This window comes from Pelodiscus sinensis, unplaced genomic scaffold (genome assembly GCF_049634645.1).
Source record: "Pelodiscus sinensis isolate JC-2024 unplaced genomic scaffold, ASM4963464v1 ctg37, whole genome shotgun sequence".
In the NCBI taxonomy this organism is placed as follows: domain Eukaryota; kingdom Metazoa; phylum Chordata; order Testudines; family Trionychidae; genus Pelodiscus; species Pelodiscus sinensis.
Window position 1 is genome coordinate 1236980 of NW_027465869.1, and position 11390 is coordinate 1248369.

Sequence of the window (11390 nt, forward strand, 5' to 3'; positions counted from 1 at the left end):
GAACTCCTTGCTGCAGGAGGCTGTGAAGGCTACAACTAGAACAGAGTTTAAAGGGAAGTGAGATAAAGTGATGGAGGTTGGGTCCATGGAGTCCTTTTAGCCAGAGGGTAGGAGTGGTGTCCCTGCCCAAAGTTTGTGGAAGGCTGGAGAGGGATGGCACGAGACAAATGGCTTGGTCATTGTCTTCGGTCCATCCCCTCCAGGGTCCCTAGGGTTGGCCGCTGTTGGCAGACAGGCTACTGGGCTAGATGGACCTTTGGTCTGACCCAGTACGGCCATTGTAAGCTCAGGGCTCAGTGTCGGGGGTCTCAGTGGACCCCCTTGATTTTCATGCACACCTGGTCCTGGGTGGCCAGGCTGGCAGCTCTCCTGCCCTAGACGGCCACTTTCCTGTGCCTAGTGCGGAGATCGTGGACGAGGTCCACGATGTCCGCACTAGCACAGGAAGGTGCCCGCCTCTTGCGGTCCAGGGCAAGCTCCCGGGAGCCTCCAGCCTGGTCCCGGCAAGAGGGGGTGGGCTGGGGGGCATCGGGTGGGTGGCTCTGTGCCGTGCCAGGTGCAGGGTCTGCTAGCTGGGTGCTGGCAGGCTTGCACCTGGCACGGGCACCGTAGCCAGCCCGTGCCCCTTTAAAATGACCATCAGAGCTTTCTTGCACAAGAGAGCGTTCACACTGCCATGGACGCTCTTGTGCAAAAGCCCATGGCAGGGTGGAGGCACTCTTGCACGAGACCTTTTGCGCAAGAACTCCGGCGTGAAACAGCTCTCGTGCAAGAAGCCTGCAGTGTAGGGCAGGGAGCAGCCTATGAGGGAGGGGGAGGGACCCCTAGTAATGGCTCAAACTTCCCAGGGGGGTGGCCAGAGGCAGGACATTTGCCTGGCAGGGTGAGGGGGGGGCGGTGACCTCACAGGGGCTTTGGGCAGCCCTCAGCATATAAGGCAAAGGGCAGGTGGGGAGGTGGTGACCTCACAGAGGGACCCACATCTCAGGCTGATAAAAGCGGGGGGCGGGCCCAGGGGACTTTGGAGACCCCCGGTTGCTTTAGCTCTGGTGCGTCTCCTCCTCACGGTTCCTTCGCGTTCTGTGAGTTCCACATCCCGACACCTTTGTGACGAAGGTAAGAGCCCCCAGGGGTTGGATCCCGCCCGGGGCCGGCTGGGTTCCAGGCAGGCCCAGCCCTCGGTCAAGGGCCAGAAGGTGATTCCTCACCTGGGCTGCGTCCTTAGCGCCACTGGGGCTTTCTCCTGGTTGGTTTCCCTTTTCCTCCATCCCCCCACATTTCTGCTCTGTTCTTGCCTCCTCTGTGACCTTCCCTTGCTGCCTCCCCCAGCTTGGGACCCAACAGACTAGCTGAAGGACGGGGGGTGGTTTGCAGGAGCCGTGGGGTGGGGGATGCAGCCCCCATTGTGGGGACTGGGGAGGTGGGGCTGGAACAAGTCTATGCCGGTGTCTTTGGGGAGAACGCTCCACCCCCCACACCTTAGATTCTCCCCTGATTGGCCAAGAAGGGGCTGTTGATGGGCAGGAGACTCGTGGAATGAGGAGTAACGGTAGTTTGAACTAGGAAGCCTAGTTCGAACTACCTAGTTCGTGCCCCGTGTAGCCGCGCTGCACGGGGTTCGAACGAGCGGGGTTTTAAAAATGGCGGCTCCCCGCTTATGCAAATGAAGCCCGGGAAATTCAAATCCCGGGCTTCATTTGCAAGTGCGGTATGCCTACATTACCCTCCTAGTTCGAACTAGCGGGGTAGTGTAGACATACCCTCAGGTCCTTGCAGTGCCTGTGCAAGACCAAACCGATAAGCAAGGGGCCATTTGGGGGCTGGGGGCAGTCGCTCTGGGGAGCTGGAACCCCTGGATTTCGCTCTGCAGGCTGCGCCCCAAGCTCCCCTTTGCTCCCCTCATTTCCAGCATGGCCAAACGTTTTCGGCTGTGGTTCAAGAAAGCCCTGAAGATGGCCCCAGGGCCGGTGGGGAGCAGCTTCTCCGTCCCCGCGGGCGGGGAAGCTGGATCCCACCAGCTCGGGGCGACTCGCCCACCGGCCAGGCCCCCCCGGACCTGGCTCCAGAGGCGGCTGGGCAGGCGGGACCCAGCCCAGCGGGGGAGCCGGGTAGAGTGGCTCCGGGGCCTCCTCTGTGGAGAGAAACACCTGCCCCGGGAGCCCAGCCCCCATTATCACCAGGGGGCATCGCCCTGCCCGGCCCCCGGGGACCTGCCAGTCTCCGGGAGCCCCCAGCCCGTCGCTCCCCGCACCAGCCCCTGCAGCTGTGGGTCCAGGTCCGTCAGCAGCAGCGCCTGGGCCTCCAGCTGCAGCCCGGCCACCTCGCGCAGCCGCTCAGACCCAGGTGAGGGGCCGTGAACACGCTGGGCCCAGGGGCTCACCCAGTACCCGGGGGGGGGAGGGGCAGCCCCAGTGTCTGCCCCGCACCCTGGGCAATGGATGGGGGCGGGGGCTGCTTGGCTCTCTTGTTCCTGGTGGGGGCTCTGCTGAGGGCGTTGGCAGATGTGAGGGTGGAAGGGGGATGGGTCCCTGCGAGGGGTGTGTGGGGCCCAACCTGCCCTGGGTCCCTGACATGGGGGCGCGTGACCCCTGCTGGCCGCTGGAGTCACCCTGGTCCCTTCCCTCCCGCACAGAGCCCCCCTGCGCCTCGGCGGAGCTCTGCCAGGAGCGGATGGACTCCCGGGTGGAGGAAGGGGCCATCTACGACATCGAAGAGCAGCTCCACACCCGGGACACGGTAGGAACCTTCTCCACACGGGGGGGACCCGAGATTGTCCGGCCCCTTCCCAGCACGTCCCCCCCTCCGGGAGGGGCTTGTCCCTGGGGATCCCCCTGGGGCCCCTTCTCCTGCATGACCTGGACCCCCCAAGCTGGGGGCTCTTGTCATGCACCAGCTGGGCCCCCACAAGCCTGAGGCAGCAGTTGGGGGGGAGTGCGGGTGCATGGACAACCGGCAGCTCCCACCTCCACTCCTGGGAGGCCTGAGCCCTGCAGCTGTCCGTGGGGGGCAGGCAGGCCCCAGGCTCACAGACTCTCTCTGGGGTGCAGAGCCCAGCTGCCCTGCAGCGGTTCCTCTTGGCCATCCCCCTCGCCTGCCTCGCCGCCCTCCAAAGGGGCGAGGACACCCTGGCGCCGCGCTGCTGCAAGGACACCATGATGGCCAGGATCGTGGTGAGCGAGTCGCGGCGGCCGGGAGGAGGGGAGGGGATACGTGGGGTGGACAGGGGTCTGCCTGGGCCATGGCGGCGGGTGGGGGTGCTGGAAACGGGATGGGTGGAGCCAGGAGGGCTGGAGGTGGACATGGGGAGGGTGGGTGGGGATGCTGGAGGAGGGAGGGACACAGAAATGGGGCAGGTCTGGGGTGCCGGACAGGAAGGGGGATTCGGGACAGGGAGGGGTCTCCCCGGGCCATGGGGGGCTGGAAGGGAGCCGAGCGGGCTGCTGGGGATGCGCCTGGGGAGCAGGGATGAGGAGGTTCAGAGGCTGGTCACCAGGGCAGTGAGGGGCAGGAGACGGCCTGGGGACAAGGATTGAGCTGGTCCCGGTTTGGGAGGGGGGTGCTGGGAGGGGCCCTGTGTCGGGCAGGGGGGCTACAGGGCAGCGGGAGGCAGTGGGGTTGGATCCTGCTGGGTGGGGGCGCTGGCCGTGTGAGCGTCTCTTGGGGGCCCAGCCTCACACGCCCCTTTGTCTCCTTGGGTCTCCCAGGAGATCATGGAGGACTCGCCCCCCCCGCTGGTCTTGGCCGACTGCCTCAACGCCGCCTGCAGCCTCAGGTACCGACCCCCCCCCCCCCCCGCCGACTCCCCCCAGAGCAGATCCCCTGGCCAGGGAGTGGGAAAGTCTCTGTCTCCTGCTGCTGAATTAACAGTCTCTGCCCCTCTCTCCTGCCAGCACCTTGCAGCCTCCCCTGCGGGCCCAGCTCCTGAGCCCCCTGCTGACGGCGGCCGTGGGACAGACTGTGTCTGGGGACTGGCAGCAGGAGCCCATCCACACGCAGGTACGTCCCTCTGGGCCCTGCTCCCGGGCTGGGCTGGAGCTCCAGAGAGGAGGGGGGGGGTGGCAGAGGGCGGGAAGAAGCTGCAGGTTTGGATCCTTCCCTCCAGGGTTCCCGTTGCTCTCCCGGGGGGCCCGTCCCTTCCATGCCCAGCCTGGGCTCCTCCCTGCTCTGCGAGGCGGCTCAGACCCTGTTCAAGGCTGCACCCCGGAGCCAGCGGGTGGCCTGGATCCCCCAACCCCCCTCTGACCCAGGGCTCCCCCTTGTCTTGCAGCAGTTCATCCGGGCCCTTCCCTACGACCTCCAGGCCCTACTGGCGAGCCTCCTCGCCGAGTCCCCAGACACCGCCCGGCTGCAGCTCATAATGGAGGTGAGCCCCGTGGGGGGGACGGGGCCATTGTCCCTGCTTCCTCGGGGGGGGGCCGAGAGAGGAGCAGTGTCAGTGGCTGGGGGGGGGGGGGCACAGTCCGAGAGGAGCCCCAGGCTCTGCCCAGAACCGGCACCTCCCTACGGGTCCTGACCTGCCTCTTTCCCCCCCAGCACCTGAGCCCGTGGCTGGAGTCCCGCCTGCCCCAGGAGCGAGCCAGGGCCCTTGGCAGCACCACGGCCCTGCTGGGAGTCGCCACCACCCTCCCGGGGTTTGACGTAAGTGACCTCGGAGCCGGGGGGTCTGGGGCTGCAGGGCGCGGGGCTGGGAGCGTCCCCGGGAGGCAGAGGCAGGGCCGGGAATGGGCCGGGAATGGGCCGCGTTCTCCTTTCCCCGGGGAGGGGCGACCCTGGGCCCTTCAGGGGGGCTCTTGAGGGACTGGGCCTGGGGACTGGGGAGTGGCCGTCAGTGGATCCCCTTGTTCCACCCCCGGAGTGACCCTTCAGTCGGGGCCATTGCTCAGGGTTGTCTCCTCGCAAGGCCGGCCCCGCCCCGCCCCGGGAGGTGTCTCTGTCCGTCCCCCGAGCTCAGACCCGCCTCGGCGGCCGTTTGCATGGGACGTGCAGCCCCAGGATGCTGAGGGACCCCCCCTCTTCTCTCCCCTCAGAACTCCGCCGACTGGCCGAGGATGGGTCACCACGTGGCCCAGCTGGGCCTTTTTATTTCGGACCCATCCGAAGACGTCAGCCGGCTGGCCCGGGAGGGGGTGCACAGCCTGTATCAACTCCTCCTGCACCACAGGGGTAAGGAACCCAGCCGGGACCTGGGCCCCAGGGACACCCTGAGGGTGCCGGCGGCGGGGGGAGGGGACCCAGCCCTTTTCCCCCAGACTGGCCCAAGGGGGGATGCGTCCCTCTGTGTTCCCCTTCTGCCCCCTGTGCCCCTCCATTTGCCCAGGGATGCCTGCAGGGACCCGTGGGAGGGGAAGGGCTCAGACCTGCCAGCAGAATGACCCTGTTGTGTCTCTTCCAGGCCTCAACATCCACCAGGCAGAGGACCTGTGGTGCAGACACTACTACAAAGAAAGATGGGTCCTGGCGCACAGCAACAGCGTGAGGGTGGGAGAGGTAAGGACGCGCTGCCAGGGCAGGGCAGGGCTTGGGGGTGGGGCTGGCTGGGGCCCTCGTGGGGGTAGGAGGGTCTTGGGGGCAGGAGGAAGCTGTGACCTGGGGCAGGGGTTGGGGTGCCAGGTGAGGAGAGCGTCTGGGTGCAGGGTCTGGAAGGGAGTTTGGGGGAGGAGGAAGCTGTTTTAGCCCCAGGAGTTGGGGCCGGGCTCTGGGCCGTCAGCTGAAACCTCCTGTGCTCTTGATTCCAGGTCTTTGGGCAGCTCTTCACAGCAGAGCAGGAGAATTGCTTTTTGGACAAGGCTCTGCTCGCTGCCCGCTCCCCCCTGCGGCGCCACAGCCAGGCCGGGCTGGTCCTGGCCCACGCCCTGCATGGGCAGGCCCATCAGCTCCTGGAATACATGGTGAGCAGCCGGAGCAGATCAGGAGAGTGGGGCAGGGCCAGGGTCTCCTTCCCATCCCCTCAGGGAGTCCCCCGCCCCTTTCCTCAGGCTGCCCCCACCCCACGTCCCTGCTGGCAGAATCCCTCCTGCCCCTGCGAGCGTCCCTGGGGGTGGGGGAGGCTCTGAACACAGAAACTGTCCTAGGAGGCGGGAGGGGGCCGAGGTGTCAGGAGCTCTGGGGGGGGGGGGGGGTCAGGAGCTCACCCTGCGGGCCTGACGGGGGGTGACCAGAGAGCAGGGGGGAGGAGGGTGGAAATGCTGGGGGGCCAGTTCCCCTGAGTCCCCAGGGATGAATGTGACGGATTCTGCTTCCCTTGCAGCAGGAAGACACCCAGTGAGAGCAGCAAGAGCTGAGGAGCCAGCAGCTGCGTCCCCCTCCCCCCAACCCTCCCAATTGTATTGAATTGTATTTACATTCTCATTAAACAATGTTTCAAAAAACATTTGGATCAGGCTTGGTCAATAATTTGTAATGGGGGGGCCATTTTGGCAACTGATCAAGGGCCACATTTCTACCGAGGGCTTTGGGGTCGGACGGGGCGGTTGGGTGCAGAAGGGAGCTTAGGGGTGGAGCCTGGGTGCAGGGGGGGGGGTATGATCTGGGGCGGTGGATAGGGGTGCAGGGTCCAGGAGGGGGTATGGGCGCAGGAGAGGACTCTGGCCTGGGGGAGGGGCTCTAGAGGGGTGCAGGGTCAGGGAGGGAGCTGTGACCTGGGTGAAGGGGGAGCAGAAGGTTTGGGGGAGGGGGTGCGGGTGCCAGAGAGGAGTCTGGCCTGGGGGAGGAGTGTCGGGGGGGTGCAGGGTCAGGGAGGGAGCTGTGACCTGGGTGAAGGGGGAGCAGAGGGTTTGGGGGAGGGGGTGCGGGTGCCAGAGAGGAGTCTGGCCTGGGGGAGGGGTGTCGGGGGGTGCAGGGTCAGGGAGGGAGCTGTGATCTGAGGGAATGGGGGACGCAGGTTCAGGTGGTCGCCTGGGACAGGCAGTCGGGGAGGGGACGTGGGCGCCAGGGGCAGGCTCTGGCTGCGGAGGTGCCTACCTAGGCAGCTGCGTATGGGGGAGCCCGACTGTCACCTGAGGGGATGGGGGAGCTCAATTTTCAACTGTGGGGAATGGAGGAAATACTGTGGAGTGGAGGGAGCGAGATGGGGGGGGCTGAATTGTTCCCGGAGGGGAGATCTCCCTGGCTTGGGGGGGGGGCGTTTCCAGCAAAGCCCTCACATAAGAGGGGGACAGACGGGGGGAGGGAGAGGAAGGGGATGGGCAGGGCAGGGCAGGTGGAAATGGGGAGGGTCAGGAGAAGGAAAGGGGGAGGAGATGGAGGAGAGCAGGGGATAGGAGTGGGGGCGGGGATGAGGAGCAGGACAGAGGCAGGGCAGTGGTGGTGATGGCTGAGCGATGAGAACAGCTCGCAGGGAGCTTAAAGCCAGCAGATGCTTTTCGGCAGAGTTGCCATTTGCCCTGGCGGCTTTGCCAGAATAGCTGTGCCAGCGGGGGGGGGGGGGGGGGGGGGCTTTTGCCACACACCCAAGCCAAGCCAGCTGTGGCGGCAAAGCCTTGTGATGTAACCTAAGCCCTTGGCAAGGTTGGGATCAACCTGCTCTGACAATTTCTCGGACCGGCGGGATGAGAAACAAGGATCGTTCAGGGAGATGGGGATGACTAGGAAGCGAATCCAGGTGTGGGGGGAATATCCTGGGCTGGAGGGTCAGTCGATACCCCCGCCTGCCACTGTCTGCCGGGGCTCTGCCCGCAAGATGGAACCAACAGCTGAGTTTGCTTTTCTGCCCCGTCGTGGGCACAAAAGGCCCAGAGCAGCCTCCTGCTATCTTGGAGGAAAGGGGCCAAAGTTCAGGAAGCAGGTGCCAGGCTGGGCTGGAATCCGCGAGCGCCGCTTTTGCTTTGCCCTTCCTGGAAGCTGGGCTGCAGGTGAGTGGCGGTTTCATCTCCGCTCTTGGGGTGTTTCTTGTGGGTTCCGAGTGTGGATCTGAGAGGGGCTGCGCAGGGGCAGTGTCATGAACGAGCTGTAAGCGTTACAGCCCCTTCTGCGCAGGCTGGCTCCAGCCTCCCGTCTGTCTCCAAGCCCTGGGGGAGAGGCGGGAGGCCAGCAGCATGGCCTAGTGGAGGGGGCAGGGGGTTGGGTGTAAGAACTCCCGGGTTCTAATCTAATGCCACCTAGTGACTAAGGCACAGAGTTGTGTGTTAGACCCTTGCTCCGCAATTCTGCGCTCACTCTCGCGCTGGTGACCTTGGAGAGGCCTTTCAGGTCTCCCTTTCCCTGTCTATCAAAGGCAGGCAAGTGCGATGTAATGCCCTGGAGCAAGTGCTTTGGGACGTGTCGCACAAGTGTGCCTGGCTCACAAGCGTGTCAGCACAGGTGTGTAAAAGCGTGACGAAGGCTTTGAGATCGATGCCGAAGGCTTGTGAGGCTGTGGCTGGCCAAGTGACAGGGAAATGAAAGGTCGGAGTTTGGACAGTTAGATTTTATGGTAATACACTGAGACGAAGCACTTTGGGCGTATATACGATAATGTCTTTCCAAGTGCGTTAGTTCAAGCCGTGTCCTAGGAGCCAAGAGGTGAGACAAACATGCTTGGTCCTGTCTCGGTGCAGGGGTGGACTAGATCAGTGCTTCTCGACCAGTGGTACGAGTCCCCTTAAAGGTACTCAAGAGATGTCTGGGGGACACGTCAACACAACTGAAATTTGGAGAAAACTGAATTTTAGTTTTCAGTTTGACAGCGCTTTATTCTTTTTGTACCTTTTACACCCAAAAATGCCATCGCCCGCCCGGCTACGATGCAGTTGTTTAAACAAATGTGTTGCAACGGTAGAAAAAAATTGTGTGTGTCTGAAAACTGTAGGTACTGGGGGTACTTACACATTTTTTTTTAAAGGGGGTACATTATAAAAAAAGTTTGCGAAACACTGGACCTATCATGGTCCCTTCCACTCAGACTTTTCTATGATTCTGTGACAGGGCTGGGCGATAATTTTCAGAAGGGGGCCACTTAATGGATTTTGGTATGGGGTCATAGGCCGGCTCCGCCCACAGAAGGGGCGGAGCCTGAGGCAGAAGGGGCGGTGTTGTGGACTAGCCCACCCTCAGAGTTCTCCGTGGCTGAGGCTTTCAATTAAAAGCACAGAAAAGAGCTCACAGCTTTGCCACTACTGGCAGCTGTCCAGCGTGGCTACAGCTTTTTAAAGGGCTCGTGGCTCTCGCCCCTGCCGTAACCATGAGCCGTGAATCATTTAAAATTGGATCCTGCTGCCTGAGTCCCCACTTAGAATTCGGCGGCATGGGCAGCAGGATCTAAACAGAAAGCGGCCAGATCACAGTGTTTGGTAGGTTGCATCTTACCCAGCCCTGTTCTCTGAGCTGGTTTTGAAACCTCCGTGTCCTCCTTATGGTCTGACAGCTGCAGATTTACTGCCTGTCTCTCCTCTCGTGGCCCAGCCTAGCCGCAGCTAATGGACTAACTCAGGTTAGCATCACCTGCCCTGTCTTGGTGACTCTTCACAGCTGAACGGCCTATAAGGCATCATGGTGGTCTTCTGATCTCTTGGTGACTCCTCTGCGTTCTGTTTATTTCTTTCTCCCTAGCTGGCTGATTGAGTCAAGCCCTGTCAGTGCGTGAAGGCCCCAGGAATTACGAGTGCGATGGTCTCCCATGCCCAAGGTAATCGGCTGGCTAGTAATGGATGGACTGCTTGGTTATCAGGTTAGGCTGCACAAGCCAGGTCTATGGGACCCTATGGCCAGCTGGCACCTTGTTCACAGCTGTACTAAACTGAAAATGGCTGGAAGACACCACCATCATTAGGCTCCAGAGTCAACAGCACTTGCTCCTCTTGGAGCTACTTGTCCGTGGCAGGCAGCACAGCTTAGCAGCTCATTGGGACGTCTCCTTTCTGTTGTGAGAACTGGGCACTTTAGAATGGCTGTAGCTATTGAAAGCAAAGGTGCACAGCTATAGGCATGGGGGTTTCCAGCTTTATTCACCTAGGTGGCTGATTCCAGGAAGCAAGGGTGCGTGTGGGGGGGGGGAGTCCTGTACAGAGGGTTCCCTGGCCCCTCTGCTTCCATGGCTGTGCAACTGCCACCAGGTGGATTAGAACCTGGGACTTTTGGAGCTTAGGGCAGGAGCTGCTACAGCTTGAGTTATAAGTCAGTTGCCTCTCAGCATAGGCTGAAGAGCTCCCTTGTAATAATTGCTTGCTGGAAGTGGTCTCAGTGCCACTCCATAGGATAGTGACCCACATCAGGTGGGTGGGTTACAGCTGCAGGCCTGCTCCCAGCATGCGGATCTGCTCTCTGGGCGGCGTCTATAACTCTGTGGCTGCAGCCCTGCTCCCAGCATGCGGATCTGCTTTCTGGGTGGCGTCTACAACTCTGTGGCTGCAGCCCTGCTCCCAGGACTGGATCTGCTCTCTGCCCATTGGCGTGCGCAGCACATTTCATTAGGGTGTGCACCCAAAGAATGTTTTTAAATGTACTCTTTGACCCCCTTGACCCCCGTTAGCCACACCCCTGACCCCCATTAGCCACGCCCCCTGACCCCCATTACCAAGCCTCTGGAGGTAACACTTTCAGGGCAATATGGACACATGACCAGAAATAAAAGGTGTCATGTGACCTCCCCCCCCCCCAAGGACTTTTCCCACCATCCACTTACCAATAGGGATTAGTTTGGCCCTCACCAAACCCCCCTCATGCAACGATCCTGCAATTGCATTAACCCAACGTGTGAGACATTAACTCGGGGGGTGGGGAGGCTGGGGGAAGTGTTCCCTCTAAGAGTTTCCTCCCATGAGCACAATACATTTTGTGTTGTGCACCAGTACTGAGTTTGTGGCTTGTTTGGATGTGTCAGTGTGGCACCCAAGTTATTCATAAATATCTTATGAACCACTTACCTGTCCCCTCTGCTGCCCTGTCTCCTTCCCTTCCTCCATCAGCTCCCCTGGTGCCTGCTGCCCCCCCAACCCCTCACCCACCTCTGCTGTCCTGACTCCTGCCCTTCTCACTGCCCTCGGCCTTCCCGAGACCTGCCCCCTCCAGCAGCCTTTCTCTCTCCCCCTGTGCCCACTCCTCCAGTAGCCCCACTCTGACCATGTGAGCTACCCCTCCTCATCCCCTCTTCTAACACCTCCCTCTACACACCTGTCCTGCCTCTCTCCTCTGGTGCTGGTCCCTCCCCTGCAGGTGTCTGCCCTTCTGCTTCACCCCCCGGACTCCCTGGCACCTGCACCTTCCCTTACCCTTGCACCCTCTTGGTGCCTCCCCCTTCCCTCACTGCCCCTACCCACTTTGCCCACTCCCTCACCACCCTCTGCCCCCGTTCCCCTCATGCCCCTGTGCCTTTACACGTGCCTTGCTCCATCTCCGCCTTCCTCATGCCCACCCCTTCTTTCAAGCCTTCTCCCAGCACCTCCCCTTCTCCCCTCTAGCCCCCAAAGCCCTTCCCC

The 11390-nt window shown here is 62.2% G+C and overlaps 1 protein-coding gene across 1 annotated transcript; it reads left to right on the plus strand.

Annotated features, from left to right (window-relative positions):
* The first annotated feature begins 2613 nt into the window (after positions 1-2613).
* On the plus strand, positions 2614-6363 carry LOC142824076 (maestro heat-like repeat-containing protein family member 7). The gene is made up of 10 exons (XM_075915826.1): positions 2614-2736; positions 3048-3170; positions 3705-3772; positions 3891-3996; positions 4268-4363; positions 4534-4638; positions 5028-5163; positions 5393-5487; positions 5736-5888; positions 6248-6363. Exons 1-10 carry the CDS (start codon positions 2671-2673, stop codon positions 6263-6265), a joined length of 966 nt encoding a protein of 321 aa, XP_075771941.1. The 5' UTR covers positions 2614-2670; the 3' UTR covers positions 6266-6363.
* Positions 6364-11390: the final 5027 nt, after the last annotated feature.